This window comes from Tachypleus tridentatus, unplaced genomic scaffold (genome assembly GCF_004210375.1).
Source record: "Tachypleus tridentatus isolate NWPU-2018 unplaced genomic scaffold, ASM421037v1 Hic_cluster_1, whole genome shotgun sequence".
Lineage (NCBI taxonomy): Eukaryota > Metazoa > Arthropoda > Merostomata > Xiphosura > Limulidae > Tachypleus > Tachypleus tridentatus.
In genome coordinates, this window is record NW_027467777.1 from 28,325,972 (window position 1) to 28,351,184 (window position 25,213).

The 25,213-nt window shown below is 29.9% G+C and overlaps 1 protein-coding gene across 3 annotated transcripts in view; it reads right to left on the reverse strand.

Moving 5' to 3' along the window:
• Positions 1 to 25,213, reverse strand: part of LOC143241882 (ADP-ribosylation factor-related protein 1-like) — a 33,411-nt gene that overhangs the window by 4,676 nt on the left and 3,522 nt on the right. For all 3 annotated transcript variants that reach the window (XM_076485190.1, XM_076485191.1, XM_076485192.1), the window contains exons 2-6: positions 9,729 to 10,001; positions 6,900 to 6,987; positions 6,290 to 6,372; positions 5,066 to 5,147; positions 1,143 to 1,213 (exon numbers count right to left, since the gene is read on the reverse strand). In XM_076485190.1, coding sequence (XP_076341305.1) covers positions 1,143 to 1,213; positions 5,066 to 5,147; positions 6,290 to 6,372; positions 6,900 to 6,987; positions 9,729 to 9,821 — 417 coding nt within the window. In that variant the 5' untranslated portion in view covers positions 9,822 to 10,001. The remainder of the gene's footprint in view (positions 1 to 1,142; positions 1,214 to 5,065; positions 5,148 to 6,289; positions 6,373 to 6,899; positions 6,988 to 9,728; positions 10,002 to 25,213) is intronic.

A 25,213-nucleotide genomic window follows, 5' to 3' on the forward strand; every position in this document is an offset into this window, starting at 1 on the left:
CATGGTGGAACAAATCTCTGTCACATGGTGGAACAAATCTCTGTCACATGGTGAAACAAATCTCTATCACATGGTGGAACAAATCTCTATCACACGGTGGAACAAATCTCTATCACACGGTGGAACAAATCTCTATCACATGGTGGAACAAATCTCTGTCATATGGTGGAACAAATCTCTGTCATATGGTGAAACAAATCTCTATCACATGGTGGAACAAATCTCTATCACACGGTGGAACAAATCTCTATCACACGGTGGAACAAATCTCTATCACACGGTGGAACAAATCTCTATCACACGGTGGAACAAATCTCTATCACACGGTGGAACAAATCTCTATCACACGGTGGAACAAATCTCTATCACACGGTGGAACAAATCTCTATCACACGGTGGAACAAATCTCTATCACACGGTGGAACAAATCTCTATCACACGGTGGAACAAATCTCTATCACACGGTGGAACAAATCTCTATCACACGGTGGAACAAATCTCTATCACACGGTGGAACAAATCTCTATCACATGGTAAAACAAATCTCTATCACACGGTGAAACAAATCTCTATCACATGGTGAAACAAATCTCTATCACATGGTGGAACAAATTTAGTTCCTGGTGGAACATGTTCTCAAAAAAACACCACATAAACAAAAAAGATGTCTTTATAACTATCTATATATATTGCTAAAACCTGTTAACTAAAATATTTATATCAACAAATACATGCCAGATAAGTTACTTACTGTAATATCTTGTTTATATCATCAAATACATGCCAGATAAGTTACTTACTGTAATATCTTGTTTATATCATCAAATACATGCCAGATAAGTTACTTACTGTAATATCTTGTTTATATCATCAAATACATGCCAGATAAGTTACTTACTGTAATATCTTGTTTATATCATCAAATACATGCCAGATAAGTTACTTACTGTAATATCTTGTTTATATCATCAAATACATGCCAGATAAGTTACTTACTGTAATATCTTGTTTATATCATCAAATACGTGCAGATAAGTTACTTACTGTAATATCTTGTTTATATCATCAAATACATGCCAGATAAGTTACTTACTGTAATATCTTGTTTATATCATCAAATACATGCCAGATAAGTTACTTACTGTAATATCTTGTTTATTAGCTACAATCAGCAGAGGTATGCCTTCAAGTTGTTCACTAGAAATCATTTTCTCTGAAATTGAAAAGCAGTAAAAAACATATTTGTTTTGGACAATGTTTTAATATAGTGAAAGTGGGAAAAGTTTAACAATAGGCTATTTCAGAAGTTTACTAAATACTGACTTATGGCTGTTTCTTAAACCACTTGTTATTTTCCTTGATTGGTATTATAGTATTGGTACAGTAAGTAGTACAGGAGTCAAGATGTCCACAAGAATTACCAGACAACTGGTTATGGTAAGTAGTACAGGAGTCAAGATGTCCACAAGAATTACCAGACAACTGGTTATGGTAAGTAGTACAGGAGTCAAGATGTCCACAATAATTACCAGACAACTGGTTATGGTAAGTAGTACAGAAGTCAAGATGTCCACAAGAATTACCAGACAACTGGTTATGGTAAGTAGTACAGGAGTCAAGATGTCCACAAGAATTACCAGACAACTGGTTATGGTAAGTAGTACAGGAGTCAAGATATCCACAATAATTACCAGACAACTGGTTATGGTAAGTAGTACAGGAGTCAAGATGTCCACAAGAATTACCAGACAACTGGTTATGGTAAGTAGTACAGGAGTCAAGATGTCCACAAAAATTACCAGACAACTGGTTATGATAAGTAGTACAGAAGTCAAGATGTCCACAAGAATTACCAGACAACTGGTTATGGTAAGTAGTACAGGAGTCAAGATGTCCACAAGAATTACCAGACAACTGGTTATGGTAAGTAGTACAGGAGTCAAGATGTCCACAAGAATTACCAGACAACTGGTTATGGTAAGTAGTACAGGAGTCAAGATGTCCACAAGAATTACCAGACAACTGGTTATGGTAAGTAGTACAGGAGTCAAGATGTCCACAAGAATTACCAGACAACTGGTTATGGTAAGTAGTACAGGAGTCAAGATGTCCACAAGAATTACCAGACAACTGGTTATGGTAAGTAGTACAAGAGTCAAGATGTCCACAAGAATTACCAGACAACTGGTTATGGTAAGTAGTACAGGAGTCAAGATGTCCACAAGAGTTACCAGACAACTGGTTATGGTAAGTAGTACAGGAGTCAAGATGTCTACAAGAATTACCAGACAACTGGTTATGATAAGTAGTACAGAAGTCAAGATGTCCACAAGAATTACCAGACAACTGGTTATGGTAAGTAGTACAGAAGTCAAGATGTCCACAAGAACTACCAGACAACTGGTTATGGTAAGTAGTACAGAAGTCAAGATGTCCACAAGAGTTACCAGACAACTGGTTATGGTAAGTAGTACAGAAGTCAAGATGTCCACAAGAATTACCAGACAACTGGTTATGGTAAGTAGTACAGGAGTCAAGATGTCCACAATAATTACCAGACAACTGGTTATGGTAAGTAGTACAGGAGACAAGATGTCCACAAGAATTACCAGACAACTGGTTATGGTAAGTAGTACAGAAGTCAAGATGTCCACAATAATTACCAGACAACTGGTTATGGTAAGTAGTACAGAAGTCAAGATGTCCACAAGAATTACCAGACAACTGGTTATGATAAGTAGTACAGAAGTCAAGATGTCCACAAGAATTACCAGACAACTGGTTATGGTAAGTAGTACAGAAGTCAAGATGTCCACAATAATTACCAGACAACTGGTTATGGTAAGTAGTACAGAAGTCAAGATGTCCACAATAATTAACAGACAACTGGTTATGGTAAGTAGTACAGGAGTCAAGATATCCACAAGAATTACCAGACAACTGGTTATGGTAAGTAGTACAGGAGTCAAGATATCCACAAGAATTACCAGACAACTGGTTATGGTAAGTAGTACAGGAGTCAAGATATCCACAAGAATTACCAGACAACTGGTTATAGTAAGTAGTACAGGAGTCAAGATGTCCACAAGAATTACCAGACAACTGGTTATGGTAAGTAGTACAGGAGTCAAGATGTCCACAAGAATTACCAGACAACTGGTTATGGTAAGTAGTACAGGAGTCAAGATATCCACAAGAATTACCAGACAACTGGTTATAGTAAGTAGTACAGGAGTCAAGATGTCCACAAGAATTACCAGACAACTGGTTATGGTAAGTAGTACAGGAGTCAAGATATCCACAAGAATTACCAGACAACTGGTTATAGTAAGTAGTACAGGAGTCAAGATGTCCACAAGAATTACCAGACAACTGGTTATGGTAAGTAGTACAGGAGTCAAGATGTCCACAAGAATTACCAGACAACTGGTTATGGTAAGTAGTACAGGAGTCAAGATATCCACAAGAATTACCAGACAACTGGTTATAGTAAGTAGTACAGGAGTCAAGATGTCCACAAGAATTACCAGACAACTGGTTATGGTAAGTAGTACAGGAGTCAAGATGTCCACAAGAATTACCAGACAACTGGTTATGGTAAGTAGTACAGGAGTCAAGATGTCCACAAGAATTACCAGACAACTGGTTATGGTAAGTAGTACAGGAGTCAAGATATCCACAAGAATTACCAGACAACTGGTTATGGTAAGTAGTACAGGAGTCAAGATATCCACAAGAATTACCAGACAACTGGTTATGGTAAGTAGTACAGGAGTCAAGATATCCACAAGAATTACCAGACAACTGGTTATGGTAAGTAGTACAGGAGTCAAGATGTCCACAATAATTACCAGACAACTGGTTATGGTAAGTAGTACAGGAGTCAAGATGTCCACAAGAATTACCGGACAACTGGTTATGGTAAGTAGTACAGGAGTGAAGATGTCCACAATAATTACCAGACAACTGGTTATGGTAAGTAGTACAGAAGTCAAGATGTCCACAAGAATTACCAGACAACTGGTTATGGTAAGTAGTATAGGAGTCAAGATGTCCACAATAATTACCAGACAACTGGTTATGGTAAGTAGTACAGTATTGTTTGACACAAAACTTTCACAGTTACAATCTGCTGAAATAGCATTTACATTTACTGCAAAATAAACTTTAAAAAATAGTAATAATTTATTTATTTATTATAATTTATATTATGCTACAAACAATACTTCATAACGCATGTCTGAATCCATGTTTTCTTATTGTCACAGCAACAGATACCAGAGAAATTGACTGTAAAATGTAGAACTACAAACAACCAAAGTAAAACTACACGTGGTCCATAAACCAAGCACAGCTTATGTTACTATTGCAAAGTCACAGTTTTCCTTCCACATCTTTCAGCTAATGTAACAAATTTTATAATTTAGTAATTCAATGTGTTGTTTTATCTTCAGCCATTTTATTAATGAAACTGTAATATATTACAAGTACTTATCTAGTATGACAAAGCTTAAAGCAGAGGGTCATGTCACCTAAGAGTTTAAATACAACTGACCCTAAGTGACAGATACTTAAATAAATTAAAATAATGTTTTGGTAAGTAATTCCCTAAACACCTAGCACAGTAAACACTGGTTTTGGTTATTATGTAAACACTGGTTTTAGTTACTACGTAAACACTGGTTTTAGTTATTATGTAAACACTGGTTTTAGTTATTACGTAAACACTGTTTTCTAGTTATTACGTAAACACTGTTTTCTAGTTATTACGTAAACACTGTTTTCTAGTTACCAAAAAAAAAAGTTTTTTAGTCACCATGTAAACACTGGGTGTGTTTTTTTGTTGTTGTTTTTTTTAGTTACCATGTAAACACTGGTTGTTTTTTTTTTTGTTTTTTTTTAAAGTTACCATGTAAACACTGGTTTTAGTTACTATGTAAACACTGGTTTTAGTTATTACGTAAACACTGGTTTTAGTTATTATGTACAAATTTACTGTTTCACACTTCATTATTTTGCTCTGAATACATTACAATACATTACAAAACTAAGACAAAAACTTTACCAAATGCAGACTTTGATTCTTCTAACCTTTCCTTATCTGAAGAGTCAATAATATAAATCAAAGCATGAGATTCGGCATAGTACTGGAAAGAAATGTGTACAAACATTAAGAATTATCAATCGCACAGTCAAAATAATTGCACAAACATTAATAACTATAAATCACAGAGTTTCTCCAACATTCACTAACCCTAGAATATTGTAAAACTGTCAGTTTCAAATTTAAAACACAGCAAATTTTATAGAATGTCCAAGAAATGTGAAGCTATTTTCACCACCTGATGTTTGTCAACAGTTCAGTGGAGACTTAACAAACAAAGGACAACTTGATTCTACACAGGTATTATCTGATAGATACATAACTATTAAGTTTACAAAGACAAGGTTCCTTTAATTTCTTCAAACGATTACAAACAAAGCATCCGTAGACAGTTATTAACGCAAACCACTGGTATTCACTGGGAGAGCACAACATCTGTATGTCCATAATTCCCAACTTCAACCACATTTTTCCAATATGCATTAAATACTGTGTGATACAATGTAGAGTACACATTTAATACTGTAAAATATAATGTACAATACACATTTAATAGTGTACTATAGTACACTAGTGTGATATAATGTGTAGTGAAATGTAGAGTGTGTCACATACACCTAATCATTCTCACCTTACAAGTCAATAATTTGTCACTGTTCATCTGACATCACCTAGTTAATGTAGTTTCACACACACCTAATTATTCTCACCTTACAAGTCAATGATTTGTCACTGTTCATCTGACATCACCTAGTTAATGTAGTTTCACACACACCTAATTATTCTCACCTTACAAGTCAATGATTTGCCACTGTTCATCTGACGTCACCGAGTTAATGTAGTTTCACACACACCTAATCATTCTCACCTTACAAGTCAATGATTTGCCACTGTTCATCTGACGTCACCGAGTTAATGTAGTTTCACACACACCTAATTATTCTCACCTTACAAGTCAATGATTTGCCACTGTTCATCTGACGCCACCGAAGTTAATGTAGTTTCACACACACCTAATTATTCTCACCTTACAAGTCAATGATTTGCCACTGTTCATCTGACGTCACCGAGTTAATGTAGTTTCACACACACCTAATTATTCTCACCTTACAAGTCAATGATTTGCCACTGTTCATCTGACGTCACCGAGTTAATGTAGTTTCACACACACCTAATTATTCTCACCTTATCCCATAATGATTGTAATTCTTCCTGTCCTCCAAGATCCCAGAAATTTAAACAAATACCATGGATGTTGATTTTACCAACTGAAGAGAAAAACAGGTATATCATAAGCTTAAAATGTATGAACAAAAACACTGGAATTTTTCATGATGAAACATGTATATTGGTTGCTGAACCATGCTCATAAATCATTAATAAACATAATGACAAAACACATTATAATCATGAAAATAAATGAGCTACAACAAGTTGTAACACTGCATTATAACACTGGTTCCAAACACTCTTGTCTCTGAAGGCTCACTAAACTACTTACCTTGATTTTAAATACACCCCTGCTGTAAAACACAATATTTTTGTGTACTAACTAAGTTCTCAGTTTTTAATAATTTGGTGATACTCTCATAACACCCCAGCTGCTAAACAAAGCTTGGAAATTGCTGTGTTATAAATTATTCAATACTTTATAATTAGTATTGATGATGTTATCAGAAGTTAGACGATCCTTTATCCAAAACAACATCTCTTCCAAGGTAAAGTAGGATAAAGAAAGATGAATTAAAGTATTGACATGAAGTTAGATTATCTTCTGAAAGTTCAATATACTTACTATTAAGTCCAACAGTTGTTGTAATCTTGTCAAGGTTCGCTCCTCTGTAACCTCTGTTAAACTTAGTTTTGGTTTGTTCTAAGTATGTCTAAAATACCAAAAACATTTACTCCATGTCATATTGTGTGATTTCATTTGTTCATACAGAATATATACATGAGTTTATTACTTTATTCAATTAACTACTCTATTAGTGTCAACATATCAATGTAGTAAATACTTTAAACAGTATGAAACACATTTAACAATATGATTTAAAATAACTTATCAAAATAAATCAGTTATCTTAAAATAATAATTATTATAGACTAAAGATATGCTAACAAGTTTGGTTTAAACATGAAAGTTTAATTATTATAAACTAAAGATCTGCTGACAAGTTTGGTTTAAACATGATAGTTTAATTATTATAGACTAAACATCTGCTGACAAGTTTGGTTTAAACATGAAAGTTTAATTATTATAAACTAAAGATCTGCTGACAAGTTTGGTTTAAACATGATAGTTTAATTATTATAAACTAAAGATCTGCTGACAAGTTTGGTTTAAACATGATAGTTTAATTATTATAGACTAAACATCTGCTGACAAGTTTGGTTTAAACATGAAAGTTTAATTATTATAAACTAAACATCTGCTGACAAGTTTGGTTTAAACATGATAGTTTAATTATTATAAACTAAAGATCTGCTGACAAGTTTGGTTTAAACATGATAGTTTAATTATTATAGACTAAACATCTGCTGACAAGTTTGGTTTAAACATGAAAGTTTAATTATTATAAACTAAAGATATGCAAACAAGTTTGGTTTAAACATGATAGTTTAATTATTATAAACTAAAGATCTGCTGACAAGTTTGGTTTAAACATGATAGTTTAATTATTATAGACTAAACATCTGCTGACAAGTTTGGTTTAAACATGAAAGTTTAATTATTATAAACTAAAGATCTGCTGACAAGTTTGGTTTAAACATGATAGTTTAATTATTATAGACTAAACATCTGCTGACAAGTTTGGTTTAAACATGAAAGTTTAATTATTATAAACTAAACATCTGCTGACAAGTTTGGTTTAAACATGATAGTTTAATTATTATAAACTAAAGATCTGCTGACAAGTTTGGTTTAAACATGAAAGTTTAATTATTATAAACTAAAGATATGCAAACAAGTTTGGTTTAAACATGATAGTTTAATTATTATAAACTAAAGATCTGCTGACAAGTTTGGTTTAAACATGAAAGTTTAATTATTATAAACTAAACATCTGCTGACAAGTTTGGTTTAAAACATGATAGTTTAATTATTATAAACTAAAGATCTGCTGACAAGTTTGGTTTAAACATGATAGTTTAATTATTATAGACTAAACATCTGCTGACAAGTTTGGTTTAAACATGATAGTTTAATTATTATAAACTAAAGATATGCAAACAAGTTTGGTTTAAACATGATAGTTTAATTATTATAAACTAAAGATCTGCTGACAAGTTTGGTTTAAACATGAAAGTTTAATTATTATAAACTAAACATCTGCTGACAAGTTTGGTTTAAACATGATAGTTTAATTATTATAAACTAAAGATCTGCTGACAAGTTTGGTTTAAACATGATAGTTTAATTATTATAAACTAAACATCTGCTGACAAGTTTGGTTTAAACATGAAAGTTTAATTATTATAAACTAAAGATATGCAAACAAGTTTGGTTTAAACATGATAGTTTAATTATTATAAACTAAAGATCTGCTGACAAGTTTGGTTTAAACATGAAAGTTTAATTATTATAAACTAAACATCTGCTGACAAGTTTGGTTTAAACATGATAGTTTAATTATTATAAACTAAAGATCTGCTGACAAGTTTGGTTTAAACATGAAAGTTTAATTATTATAGACTAAACATCTGCTGACAAGTTTGGTTTAAACATGAAAGTTTAATTATTATAAACTAAAGATATGCAAACAAGTTTGGTTTAAACATGATAGTTTAATTATTATAAACTAAAGATATGCAAACAAGTTTGGTTTAAACATGATAGTTTAATTATTATAAACTAAAGATCTGCTGACAAGTTTGGTTTAAACATGAAAGTTTAATTATTATAAACTAAAGATCTGCTGACAAGTTTGGTTTAAACATGAAAGTTTAATTATTATAAACTAAAGATATGCAAACAAGTTTGGTTTAAACATGATAGTTTAATTATTATAAACTAAAGATCTGCTGACAAGTTTGGTTTAAACATGATAGTTTAATTATTATAGACTAAACATCTGCTGACAAGTTTGGTTTAAACATGAAAAATTAGAAAACACCACTTTCTAAGTGAACAACAAATTGTTACAGTGCTATATGGTACATAGAAACTTCATTTTAATAAATCTCTCAACTATTTCAAGTGTACTGTGTGTGACACAATATGTTATGTAGGGTTAGTTATACAGTTAGTTCATACACAATGTAAGTTTAGTTAGTAAAGACCCAGTTATACAACAAGTTGATGTATAATGTAAGTTTAGTTAGTAAAGACCCAGTTATACAACAAGTTGATGTATAATGTAAGTTTAGTTAGTAAAGACCCAGTTATACAGTCTAAGTTGATATGTAATGTAGGTTTAGTTGATAAAGGCTTAGTTGTACAGTCTAATTTCAACACAGGCTCTATTCAGAGGGTTTGATTGTCCTCATATCATCCTTTATTTATAATTTCTATAACATAGTCAAACACTTCTATTTTACAGGTACCGAAATGAGGTTCAAAGTTCGTCCAGCAAGTTGAAAACAGAAGCTGTAATCATAAATACTTCAAACTGTTATGACTTACAGTTTTTCCAGCATTATCCAATCCTAATATGAGAACGAAATATTCATCCTTCTGAAACAAGTATTTCCATAACCCGTACAACAAGCTAAACATATTAATGCGAGTCTCAGCTGTGTGTAAAAGTACAAACTTTCAGAAACTCTTTCTTAGAAGCAAGTTCCTCCATGTACTTCTCATTTCTCTGTTTTTACACAGGTTCAACAATATCCACATCCATGACAAGTCACAGTAAGAGGAGAGATGCATTAATATACGTCTTTTATAAGTTTCATTCTACAAACAAGAACACAATATAATTATTACTTACTTTAAGACTTAATGTTCATCAATATACGTCTTTTATGAGTTTCATTCTACAAACAAGAACAACACATTATGATTATTATTTACTTTAAGACTTAATATTCATCAATATACGTCTTTTATGAGTTTCCTTCTACAAACAAGAACACAATATGATTATTATTTACTTTAAGACTTAATATTCATCAATATACATCTTTTATGAGTTTCATTCTACAAACAAGAACACATTATGATTATTATTTACTTTAAGACTTAATACTTAGAACTGAATACCTTCTCAGATTTTTAATTTGGATCTTATGATTGAAATGAGAATTGTTACACATGTAGATTTAGTTGGTAAAGACTTAGTTATACAGTCTAAGTTGATATGTAATGTGTATTACATGTAGATTTGAATGTTTAGTATAACATCAGATTCTAAAGGTTTTGTATAACATGAGATTCTAAAGGTTTAGTATAACATGAGATTCTAAAGGTTTAGTATAACATGAGATTCTAAAGGTTTAATATAACATGAGATTCTAAAGGTTTAGTATAACATGAGATTCTAAAGGTTTAGTATAACATGAGATTCTAAAGGTTTAGTATAACATGAGATTCTAAAGATTTTGTATAACATGAGATTCTAAAGGTTTAGTATAACATCAGATTCTAAAGGTTTTGTATAACATGTGATTCTAAAGGTTTAGTATAACATGAAATTCTAAAGATTTTGTATAACACGAGATTCTAAAAATTTAGTATAATGTGAGATTCTAAAGGTTTAGTATAACATGAGATTCTAAAGATTTAGTATAACACGAGATTCTAAAAATTTAGTATAATGTGAGATTCTAAAGGTTTAGTATAATGTGAGATTCTAAAGGTTTAGTATAACGTGAGATTCTAAAGGTTTAGTATAACATAAGATTCTAAAGGTTTAGTATAACGTGAGATTCTAAAGGTTTAGTATAACTTAAGATTCTAAAGGTTTAGTATAACGTGAGATTCTAAAGGTTTAGTATAACGTGAGATTCTAAAGGTTTAGTATAACATGAGATTCTAAAGGTTTAGTATACCATAAGATTCTAAAGGTTTAGTATAACGTGAGATTCTAAAGGTTTAGTATAACATAAGATTCTAAAGGTTTAGTATAACGTGAGATTCTAAAGGTTTAGTATAACATGAGATTCTAAAGTTTTAGTATAACATGAGATTCTAAAGGTTTAGTATACCATAAGATTCTAAAGGTTTAGTATAACGTGAGATTCTAAAAGTTTAGTATAACATGAGATTCTCAAGTTTTAGTATAACATGAGATTCTAAAGGTTTGGTATAACATGAGATTCTAAAGGTTTAGTATAACATGAGATTCTAAAGATTTTGTATAACATGAGATTCTAAAGGTTTAGTATAACATAAGATTCTAAAGGTTTAGTATACCATAAGATTCTAAAGGTTTAGTATAACATGAGATTCTAAAGGTTTAGTATAACATCAGATTCTAAAGCTTTAGTATAACGTGAGATTCTAAAGGTTTTGTATAACATGAGTTTCTAAAGGTTTAGTATAACATCAGATTCTAAAGGTTTAGTATAACATGAGATTCTAAAGGTTTAGTATAACATGAGATTCTAAAGGTTTAGTATAACATGAGATTCTAAAGATTTTGTATAACATGAGATTCTAAAGGTTCAGTATAACCTGAGATTCTAAAGGTTTTGTATAACATGAGATTCTAAAGGTTTTGTATAACATGAGATTCTAAAGGTGTTGTATAACATGAGATTCTAAAGGTTTAGTATAACATGAGATTCTAAAGGTTTTGTATAACATGAGATTCTAAAGGTTTAGTATAACATGAGATTCTAAAGGTTTAGTATAACATGAGATTCTAAAGGTTTAGTATAACATGAGATTCTAAAGGTTTAGTATAACATGAGATTCTAAAGGTTGAGTATAACATGAGATTCTAAAGGTTCAGTATAACATGAGATTCTAAAGGTTCAGTGTAACATGAGTTTCTAAAGGTTTAGTATAACGTGAGATTCTAAAGGTTTAGTATAACATAAGATTCTAAAGGTTTAGTATAACGTGAGATTCTAAAGGTTTAGTATAACATGAGATTCTAAAGTTTTAGTATAACATGAGATTCTAAAGATTTAGTATACCATAAGATTCTAAAGGTTTAGTATAACGTGAGATTCTAAAGGTTTAGTATAACATGAGATTCTCAAGTTTTAGTATAACATGAGATTCTAAAGGTTTGGTATAACATGAGATCTAAAGGTTTGGTATAACATGAGATTCTAAAGGTTTAGTATAACATGAGATTCTAAAGATTTTGTATAACATGAGATTCTAAAGGTTTAGTATAACATAAGATTCTAAAGGTTTAGTATAACATGAGATTCTAAAGGTTTAGTATAACATGAGATTCTAAAGGTTTAGTATAACATAAGATTCTAAAGGTTTAGTATAACATGAGATTCTAAAGGTTTAGTATAACATGAGATTCTAAAGGTTTAGTATAACATCAGATTCTAAAGCTTTAGTATAACGTGAGATTCTAAAGGTTTTGTATAACATGAGTTTCTAAAGGTTTAGTATAACATCAGATTCTAAAGGTTTAGTATAACATGAGATTCTAAAGGTTTAGTATAACATGAGATTCTAAAGATTTTGTATAACATGAGATTCTAAAGGTTCAGTATAATCTGATATTCTAAAGGTTTTGTATAACATGAGATTCTAAAGGTTTAGTATAACATGAGATTCTAAAGGTTTAGTATAACATGAGATTCTAAAGGTTTAGTACAACATGAGATTCTAAAGGTTCAGTATAACATGAGATTCTAAAGGTTTAGTATAACATACGATTCTAAAGGTTTTGTATAACATGAGATTCTAAAGGTTTAGTATAACATGAGATTCTAAAGGTTTTGTATAACATGAGATTCTAAAGGTTTTGTATAACATGAGATTCTAAAGGTTTAGTATAACATGAGATTCTAAAGGTTTAGTATAACATGAGATTATAAAGTTTTAGTATAGCATGAGATTCTAAAGGTTTAGTATAACATAAGATTCTAAAGGTTTAGTATACCATAAGATTCTAAAGGTTTAGTATAACATAAGATTCTAAAGGTTTAGTATACCATAAGATTCTAAAGGTTTAGTATAACATAAGATTCTAAAGGTTTAGTATACCATAAGATTCTAAAGGTTTAGTATAACATGAGATTCTAAAGGTTTAGTATAACATGAGATTCTAAAGGTTTAGTATAACATGAGATTCTAAAGGTTTAGTATAACATCAGATTCTAAAGGTTTAGTATAACATGAGATTCTAAAGGTTTAGTATAACATGAGATTCTAAAGATTTTGTATAACATGAGATTCTAAAGGTTCAGTATAACATGAGATTCTAAAGGTTCAGTATAACATGAGATTCTAAAGGTTTAGTATAACATGAGATTCTAAAGGTTTAGTATAACATCAGATTCTAAAGGTTTAGTATAACGTGAGATTCTAAAGGTTTTGTATAACATGAGATTCTAAAGGTTTAGTATAACATGAGATTCTAAAGGTTCAGTATAACATGAGATTCTAAAGGTTCAGTATAACATGAGATTCTAAAGGTTTTGTATAACATGAGATTCTAAAGGTTTTGTATAACATGAGATTCTAAAGGTTTTGTATAACATGAGATTCTAAAGGTTTTGTATAACATAAGATTCTAAAGGTTTTGTATAACATGAGATTCTAAAGGTTTAGTATAACATGAGATTCTAAAGGTTTTGTATAACATGAGATTCTAAAGGTTTTGTATAACATAAGATTCTAAAGGTTTTGTATAACATGAGATTCTAAAGGTTCAGTATAACATGAGATTCTAAAGGTTTTGTATAACATGAGATTCTAAAGGTTTAGTATAACATGAGATTCTAAAGGTTTAGTATAACATGAGATTCTAAAGGTTTTGTATAACATGAGATTCTAAAGGTTTTGTATAACATGAGATTCTAAAGGTTTTGTATAACATAAGATTCTAAAGGTTTTGTATAACATGAGATTCTAAAGGTTTAGTATAACATGAGATTCTAAAGGTTTTGTATAACATGAGATTCTAAAGGTTTAGTATAACATGAGATTCTAAAGGTTTTGTACAACATGAGATTCTAAAGGTTTAGTATAACGTGAGATTCTAAAAGTTTAGTATAATGTGAGATTCTAAAAGTTTAGTATAACATGAGATTCTAAAGGTTTAGTATAACGTGAGATTTTAAAGGTTTAGTATAACATGAGATTCTAAAGGTTTAGTATAACATGAGATTCTAAAGGTTTAGTATAACATGAGATTCTAAAGGTTTAGTATAACATGAGATTCTAAAGGTTTAGTATAACGTGAGATTCTAAAGGTTTAGTATAACATCAAATTCTAAAGGTTTTGTATAACATCAAATTCTAAAGTTTTAGTATAACGTGAGATTCTAAAGGTTTTGTATAACGTGAGATTCTAAAGGTTATGTATAACGTGAGATTCTAAAGGTTTTGTATAACGTGAGATTCTAGAGGTTTTGTATAACGTGAGATTCTAAAGGTTTTGTATAACGTGAGATTCTAAAGGTTTTGTATAACGTGAGATTCTAAAGGTTTTGTATAACGTGAGATTCTAGAGGTTTAGTATACCATAAGATTCTAAAGGTTTAGTATAACGTGAGATTCTAAAGGTTTAGTATAACGTGAGATTCTAAAAGTTTTGTATAATGTGAGATTCTGAAGGTTTAGTATAGCATGAGATTCTAAAGGTTTAGTATAACATCAGATTCTAAAGGTTTAGTATAACGTGAGATTCTAAAAGTTTAGTATAATGTGAGATTCTAAAAGTTTTGTATTATGTGAGATTCTGAAGGTTTAGTATAACATATGATTCTAAAAGTTTTGTATAATGTGAGATTCTGAAGGTTTAGTATAGCATGAGATTCTAAAGGTTTAGTATAATGTGAGATTCTGAAGGTTTTGTATAACATGAGATTCTAAAGGTTTAGTATAACATGAGATTCTAAAGGTTTAGTATAACATCAGATTCTAAAGGTTTTGTATAACATGAGATTCTAAAGTTTTAGTATAACGTGAGATTCTAAAGGTTTAGTATAACGTGAGATTCTAAAGGTTTTGTATAACGTGAGATTCTAAAGGTTTAGTATAACATGAGATTCTAAAGGTTTAGTATAACATGAGATTCTAAAGGTTTTGTATAACATGAGATTCTAAAGGTTTTGTATAACGTGAGATTCTAAAGGTTTTGTATAACGTGAGATTCTAAAGGTTTTGTATAACGTGAGATTCTAAAGGTTTAGTATAACATGAGATTCTAAAGGTTTAGTATAACATAAGATTGTAAAGGTTTTGTATAACATGAGATTCTAAAGGTTTTGTATAACATAAGACTAAAGGTTTAGTATAACATGAGATTCTAAAGGTTTAGTATAACATGAGATTCTAAAGGTTTAGTATAACATGAGATTCTAAAGGTTTAGTATAACATGAGATTCTAAAGGTTTAGTATAACGAGATTCTAAAGGTTTTGTATAACGTGACATTCTAAAGGTTTTGTATAACGTGAGATTCTAAAGGTTTAGTATAACATGAGATTCTAAAGGTTTAGTATAACATAAGATTGTAAAGGTTTTGTATAACATGAGATTCTAAAGGTTTTGTATAACATAAGACTCTAAAGGTTTAGTATAACATGAGATTCTAAAGGTTTAGTATAACATGAGATTCTAAAGGTTTAGTATAACATGAGATTCTAAAGGTTTAGTATAACGAGATTCTAAAGGTTTAGTATAACATAAGATTCTAAAGGTTTGGTATAGCATAAGATTCTAAAAGTTTTGTATAATGTGAGATTCTGAAGGTTTAGTATAGCATGAGATTCTGAAGGTTTAGTATAGCATGAGATTCTGAAGGTTTAGTATAACACGAGATTCTAAAGGTTTAGTATAACGAGATTCTAAAGGTTTTGTATAACATGAGATTCTAAAGGTTTTGTATAACATGAGATTCTAAAGGTTTAGTATAACATGAGATTCTAAAGGTTTAGTATAACGTGAGATTCTGAAGGTTTAGTATAACATGAGATTCTAAATGTTTAGTATAACGAGATTCTAAAGGTTTTGTATAACGAGATTCTAAAGGTTTTGTATAACGAGATTCTAAAGGTTTTGTATAACATCAGATTCTAAAGGTTTTGTATAACGAGATTCTGAAGGTTTAGTATAACATCAGATTCTAAAGGTTTTGTATAACGTGAGATTCTAAAGGTTTTGTATAACATGAGATTCTAAAGGTTTAGTATAACGTGAGATTCTAAAGGTTTTGTATAACATGAGATTCTAAAGGTTTAGTATAACGTGAGATTCTAAAGGTTTAGTATAACGAGATTCTAAAGGTTTTGTATAACGTGAGATTCTAAAGGTTTAGTATAACGTGAGATTCTAAAGGTTTAGTATAACGAGATTCTAAAGGTTTAGTATAACGTGAGATTCTAAAGGTTTAGTATAACGTGAGATTCTAAAGGTTTAGTATAACATGAGATTCTAAAGGTTTAGTATAACATGAGATTCTAAAGGTTTTGTATAACGTGAGATTCTAAAGGTTTAGTATAACGTGAGATTCTAAAGGTTTAGTATAACATACGATTCTAAAGGTTTTGTATAACGTGAGATTCTAAAGGTTTAGTATAACGTGAGATTCTAAAGGTTTAGTATAACATGAGATTCTAAAGGTTTAGTATAACATAAGATTCTAAAGGTTTAGTATAACATAAGATTCTAAAGGTTTAGTATAACGTGAGATTCTAAAGGTTTAGTATAATGTGAGATTCTAAAGGTTTAGTATAACGAGATTCTAAAGGTTTTGTATAACATGAGATTCTAAAGGTTTTGTATAACATGAGATTCTAAAGGTTTTGTATAACATGAGATTCTAAAGGTGTTGTATAACATGAGATTCTAAAGGTTTAGTATAACATGAGATTCTAAAGGTTTTGTATAACATGAGATTCTAAAGGTTTAGTATAACATGAGATTCTAAGGTTTAGTATAACATGAGATTCTAAAGGTTTAGTATAACATGAGATTCTAAAGGTTTAGTATAACATGAGATTCTAAAGGTTGAGTATAACATGAGATTCTAAAGGTTCAGTATAACATGAGATTCTAAAGGTTCAGTGTAACATGAGATTCTCAAGGTTTAGTATAACATACGATTCTAAAGGTTTAGTATAACATGAGATTCTAAAGGTTTAGTATAACATCAGATTCTAAAGCTTTAGTATAACGTGAGATTCTAAAGGTTTTGTATAACATGAGTTTCTAAAGGTTTAGTATAACGTGAGATTCTAAAGGTTTAGTATAACATAAGATTCTAAAGGTTTAGTATAACGTGAGATTCTAAAGGTTTAGTATAACATGAGATTCTAAAGTTTTAGTATAACATGAGATTCTAAAGATTTAGTATACCATAAGATTCTAAAGGTTTAGTATAACGTGAGATTCTAAAGGTTTAGTATAACATGAGATTCTCAAGTTTTAGTATAACATGAGATTCTAAAGGTTTGGTATAACATGAGATCTAAAGGTTTGGTATAACATGAGATTCTAAAGGTTTAGTATAACATGAGATTCTAAAGATTTTGTATAACATGAGATTCTAAAGGTTTAGTATAACATAAGATTCTAAAGGTTTAGTATAACATGAGATTCTAAAGGTTTAGTATAACATGAGATTCTAAAGGTTTAGTATAACATAAGATTCTAAAGGTTTAGTATAACATGAGATTCTAAAGGTTTAGTATAACATGAGATTCTAAAGGTTTAGTATAACATCAGATTCTAAAGGTTTAGTATAACATGAGATTCTAAAGGTTTTGTATAACATGAGTTTCTAAAGGTTTAGTATAACATCAGATTCTAAAGGTTTAGTATAACATGAGATTCTAAAGGTTTAGTATAACATGAGATTCTAAAGATTTTGTATAACATGAGATTCTAAAGGTTCAGTATAATCTGATATTCTAAAGGTTTTGTATAACATGAGATTCTAAAGGTTTAGTATAACATGAGATTCTAAAGGTTTAGTATAACATGAGATTCTAAAGGTTTAGTATAACATGAGATTCTAAAGGTTCAGTATAACATGAGATTCTAAAGGTTTAGTATAACATGAGATTCTAAAGGTTTTGTATAACATGAGATTCTAAAGGTTTAGTATAACATGAGATTCTAAAGGTTTTGTATAACATGAGATTCTAAAGGTTTTGTATAACATGAGATTCTAAAGGTTTAGTATAACATGAGATTCTAAAGGTTTAGTATAACATGAGATTCTAAAGTTTTAGTATAGCATGAGATTCTAAAGGTTTAGTATAACATAAGATTCTAAAGGTTTAGTATACCATAAGATTCTAAAGGTTTAGTATAACATAAGATTCTAAAGGTTTAGTATACCATAAGATTCTAAAGGTTTAGTATAACATAAGATTCTAAAGGTTTAGTATACCATAAGATTCTAAAGGTTTAGTATAACATGAGATTCTAAAGGTTTAGTATAACATGAGATTCTAAAGGTTTAGTATAACATGAGATTCTAAAGGTTTAGTATAACATCAGATTCTAAAGGTTTAGTATAACATGAGATTCTAAAGGTTTAGTATAACATGAGATTCTAAAGATTTTGTATAACATGAGATTCTAAAGGTTCAGTATAACATGAGATTCTAAAGGTTCAGTATAACATGAGATTCTAAAGGTTTAGTATAACATGAGATTCTAAAGGTTTAGTATAACATCAGATTCTAAAGGTTTAGTATAACATGAGATTCTAAAGGTTTTGTATAACATGAGATTCTAAAGGTTTAGTATAACATGAGATTCTAAAGGTTTAGTATAACATGAGATTCTAAAGGTTTTGTATAACATGAGATTCTAAAGGTTTTGTATAACATGAGATTCTAAAGGTTTTGTATAACATGAGATTCTAAAGGTTTTGTATAACATAAGATTCTAAAGGTTTTGTATAACATGAGATTCTAAAGGTTTAGTATAACATGAGATTCTAAAGGTTTTGTATAACATGAGATTCTAAAGGTTTTGTATAACATAAGATTCTAAAGGTTTTGTATAACATGAGATTCTAAAGGTTCAGTATAACATGAGATTCTAAAGGTTTTGTATAACATGAGATTCTAAAGGTTTAGTATAACATGAGATTCTAAAGGTTTAGTATAACATGAGATTCTAAAGGTTTTGTATAACATGAGATTCTAAAGGTTTTGTATAACATGAGATTCTAAAGGTTTTGTATAACATAAGATTCTAAAGGTTTTGTATAACATGAGATTCTAAAGGTTTAGTATAACATGAGATTCTAAAGGTTTTGTATAACATGAGATTCTAAAGGTTTAGTATAACATGAGATTCTAAAGGTTTTGTACAACATGAGATTCTAAAGGTTTAGTATAACGTGAGATTCTAAAAGTTTAGTATAATGTGAGATTCTAAAAGTTTAGTATAACATGAGATTCTAAAGGTTTAGTATAACGTGAGATTTTAAAGGTTTAGTATAACATGAGATTCTAAAGGTTTAGTATAACATGAGATTCTAAAGGTTTAGTATAACATGAGATTCTAAAGGTTTAGTATAACATGAGATTCTAAAGGTTTAGTATAACGTGAGATTCTAAAGGTTTAGTATAACATCAAATTCTAAAGGTTTTGTATAACATCAAATTCTAAAGTTTTAGTATAACATTGAGATTCTAAAGGTTTTGTATAACGTGAGATTCTAAAGGTTATGTATAACGTGAGATTCTAAAGGTTTTGTATAACGTGAGATTCTAGAGGTTTTGTATAACGTGAGATTCTAAAGGTTTTGTATAACGTGAGATTCTAAAGGTTTTGTATAACGTGAGATTCTAAAGGTTTTGTATAACGTGAGATTCTAGAGGTTTAGTATACCATAAGATTCTAAAGGTTTAGTATAACGTGAGATTCTAAAGGTTTAGTATAACGTGAGATTCTAAAAGTTTTGTATAATGTGAGATTCTGAAGGTTTAGTATAGCATGAGATTCTAAAGGTTTAGTATAACATCAGATTCTAAAGGTTTAGTATAACGTGAGATTCTAAAAGTTTAGTATAATGTGAGATTCTAAAAGTTTTGTATTATGTGAGATTCTGAAGGTTTAGTATAACATATGATTCTAAAAGTTTTGTATAATGTGAGATTCTGAAGGTTTAGTATAGCATGAGATTCTAAAGGTTTAGTATAATGTGAGATTCTGAAGGTTTTGTATAACATGAGATTCTAAAGGTTTAGTATAACATGAGATTCTAAAGGTTTAGTATAACATCAGATTCTAAAGGTTTTGTATAACATGAGATTCTAAAGTTTTAGTATAACGTGAGATTCTAAAGGTTTAGTATAACGTGAGATTCTAAAGGTTTTGTATAACGTGAGATTCTAAAGGTTTAGTATAACATGAGATTCTAAAGGTTTAGTATAACATGAGATTCTAAAGGTTTTGTATAACATGAGATTCTAAAAATTTTGTATAACGTGAGATTCTAAAGGTTTTGTATAACGTGAGATTCTAAAGGTTTTGTATAACGTGAGATTCTAAAGGTTTTGTATAACGTGAGATTCTAAAGGTTTAGTATAACATGAGATTCTAAAGGTTTAGTATAACATAAGATTGTAAAGGTTTTGTATAACATGAGATTCTAAAGGTTTTGTATAACATAAGACTAAAGGTTTAGTATAACATGAGATTCTAAAGGTTTAGTATAACATGAGATTCTAAAGGTTTAGTATAACATGAGATTCTAAAGGTTTAGTATAACATGAGATTCTAAAGGTTTAGTATAACGAGATTCTAAAGGTTTTGTATAACGTGACATTCTAAAGGTTTTGTATAACGTGAGATTCTAAAGGTTTAGTATAACATGAGATTCTAAAGGTTTAGTATAACATAAGATTGTAAAGGTTTTGTATAACATGAGATTCTAAAGGTTTTGTATAACATAAGACTCTAAAGGTTTAGTATAACATGAGATTCTAAAGGTTTAGTATAACATGAGATTCTAAAGGTTTAGTATAACATGAGATTCTAAAGGTTTAGTATAACGAGATTCTAAAGGTTTAGTATAACATAAGATTCTAAAGGTTTGGTATAGCATAAGATTCTAAAAGTTTTGTATAATGTGAGATTCTGAAGGTTTAGTATAGCATGAGATTCTGAAGGTTTAGTATAGCATGAGATTCTGAAGGTTTAGTATAACACGAGATTCTAAAGGTTTAGTATAACGAGATTCTAAAGGTTTTGTATAACATGAGATTCTAAAGGTTTTGTATAACATGAGATTCTAAAGGTTTAGTATAACGTGAGATTCTAAAGGTTTAGTATAACGTGAGATTCTGAAGGTTTAGTATAACATGAGATTCTAAATGTTTAGTATAACGAGATTCTAAAGGTTTTGTATAACGAGATTCTAAAGGTTTTGTATAACGAGATTCTAAAGGTTTTGTATAACATCAGATTCTAAAGGTTTTGTATAACGAGATTCTGAAGGTTTAGTATAACATCAGATTCTAAAGGTTTTGTATAACGTGAGATTCTAAAGGTTTTGTATAACATGAGATTCTAAAGGTTTAGTATAACGTGAGATTCTAAAGGTTTTGTATAACATGAGATTCTAAAGGTTTAGTATAACGAGATTCTAAAGGTTTAGTATAACGAGATTCTAAAGGTTTTGTATAACGTGAGATTCTAAAGGTTTAGTATAACGTGAGATTCTAAAGGTTTAGTATAACGAGATTCTAAAGGTTTAGTATAACGTGAGATTCTAAAGGTTTAGTATAACGTGAGATTCTAAAGGTTTAGTATAATGTGAGATTCTAAAGGTTTAGTATAACATGAGATTCTAAAGGTTTTGTATAACGTGAGATTCTAAAGGTTTAGTATAACGTGAGATTCTAAAGGTTTAGTATAACATACGATTCTAAAGGTTTTGTATAACGTGAGATTCTAAAGGTTTAGTATAACGTGAGATTCTAAAGGTTTAGTATAACATACGATTCTAAAGGTTTAGTATAACATAAGATTCTAAAGGTTTAGTATAACATAAGATTCTAAAGGTTTAGTATAACGTGAGATTCTAAAGGTTTAGTATAATGTGAGATTCTAAAGGTTTAGTATAACGAGATTCTAAAGGTTTTGTATAACATGAGATTCTAAAGGTTTAGTATAACATGAGATTCTAAAGGTTTAGTATAACATGAGATTCTAAAGGTTTAGTATAACGTGAGATTCTAAAGGTTTAGTATAACATGATATTCTAAAGGTTTAGTATAACGTGAGATTCTAAAGGTTTAGCATAACACGGTTCATTTATTAACTTCTCAGTTAAATAATCAATTACAAACCTAGCCAGCTAAATAAAAGTCCTATTTATCAAAACATCATAAACAAACATAAGATAGTATTTTACACTTCCACATACTGTTACTTTGGTCATTCAGAAAATTAATTAGAAATTGTAGTAAAAATTGTTCAGTTCTACATCTAATTTGAAATTTTCCATATTATGCACAACATGCTAGTAGATGAACTTGTAACATTTGCTCAGTGTAAGAAAGGAACTATTTAGAATATATGGTTTACATTTAAATTGTATATACGGGCTGGCTTGTTTATTAATGCTATTAACTCAGGAAAGTTCAAAGTAGACTAGATAGTGATGAGGACAAAATAAACTAAATGAAAATAAATTGAGATATAGAGAAAGTTTAATGTTGTAAATCAACATAAAAGTAGTTATACAAATGGCTTTAAGTGTTACTACTGCAATACTAAGAAGTATAAATACAAATGGCTTTAAGTGTTACTACTGCAATACTAAGAAGTATAAATACAAATGGCTTTAAGTGTTACAACTGCAATACTAAGAAGTATAAATACAAATGGCTTTAAGTGTTACAACTGCAATACTAAGAAGTATAAATACAAATGGCTTTAAGTGTTACAACTGCAATACTAAGAAGTATAAGAAATAAAACATTAATTTAGAACACTTGTAATTATAGAAAATGTTGGTAATAACTGAAACATGGTTATATTGGATGATTTTGATGACAGAAATGTCTTTGAAATACATGGTTATAGGTTATTTAATAGGAACAGAGAAGCAAATAGAGGGGACAAATGTTTCTATATGTAAAGTGTGAGTTACATCCTGTTGAAGTTAAAAATATTAAAGCAAGGAGATTGAATCAATTTAGGTTTCTGCTACTGGATATGAAAGGAAAAACTCTTAGTAGGAATTTGTTACAGACCACCAGATGACTAATGAAATGTTACAGACCACCAGATGACTCTAATGAAATGTTACAGACCACCAGATGACCCTAATGAAATGTTACAGACCACCAGATGACCCTAATGAAATTAGTGAGAAACTTTACAGCGAGATTGATATTTCAACTGTTAATGAAGCCATAATGATGGGTGAGTTTAATTTCAGACATATTGACTGGGATATGCTAGAGTCAAACCACAAGAGAGAAATATGAATATCAGGATTGCTGGTATGGGTATTAACACTTTTACCAAAAAAAGGAAAGAACTGCTTTCTGGAAACAGTTCAGGATGGTTTTCTTCAAGAATTAGTCATGAAACTTACCAGAAACAGCACTGTTTTAGATTTAGTGTTATCTTCAAATAAAAGTAATTATTGAGAAACTAAGAAACATATGAATACAAGTGATCGTTGCTTTGTTAGGTTGGCTTATACAGAGTTTAAGAGAGAAAATTATAGAAAAGTATCATAAACATAAAAACTATAAATTGGCAGAAGATTATAGATCAAGAAATTTGATGAAACAGGACATCACAAAGGGTGTGAGAAAAGGTTAGCTGAAAATTTGAAAAAATAACGGTGAAGATTTCTTTAAATACATTAATGATAAATGTTAAAATGGGAAGAAAAACCCTTGTGGGATGATAAAAGAAGGATAGTATCTGATGATTATGACATGATTGATTTACTAACTTTTGGTTTTTCTTCAGTTCTTACTGACGAAAATTTTGGCAGTATTCCACGTCTAGAACAGTTGGTAAATAGAATCAAACAAGATGACTGCATTACTTCTGAGCTGGTTAAGATGAAGTTGGATTGTTTAACTAGTGATGGTTAAGATGAAGTTGGAATGTTTAACTAGTGATGGTTAAGATGAAGTTGGATTGTTTAACTAGTGATGGTTAAGATGAAGTTGGAACATTTAACAAGTGATGGTTAAGATGAAGTTGAAATGTTTAACTAGTGATAAGGGTCCTGGATCACATCATTTTAACCCCAGTGGTTCTGAAAGATGTTAAAGATTGGATATTAGAGCCATTTACTACTATTTTTTGTCAGTTCTTGAAGGCAGAAGATTGGACATTAGCTAACGTAACTCCTCTTTTTGAGGGAACTGATAAAACTTGTACCAGTAAATATAGACCCATTAGTCTTACATCAGTTGTGGGAGGGAACTGATAAAACTTGTACCAGTAAATATAGACCCATTAGTCTTACATCAGTTGTGGGAGGGAGATGATAAAACTTGTACCAGTAAATATAGACCCATTAGTCTTACATCAGTTGTGGGAGGGAGATGATAAAACTTGTACCAGTAAATATAGACCCATTAGTCTTACATCAGTTGTGGGAGGGAGATGATAAAACTTGTACCAGTAAATATAGACCCATTAGTCTTACATCAGTTGTGGGAGGGAGATGATAAAACTTGTACCAGTAAATATAGACCCATTAGTCTTACATCAGTTGTGGGAGGGAACTGATAAAACTTGTACCAGTAAATATAGACCCATTAGTCTTACATCAGTTGTGGGAGGGAGATGATAAAACTTGTACCAGTAAATATAGACCCATTAGTCTTACATCAGTTGTGGGAGGGAGATGATAAAACTTGTACCAGTAAATATAGACCCATTAGTCTTACATCAGTTGTGGGAGGGAGATGATAAAACTTGTACCAGTAAATATAGACCCATTAGTCTTACATCAGTTGTGGGAGGAGATGATAAAACTTGTACCAGTAAATATAGACCCATTAGTCTTACATCAGTTGT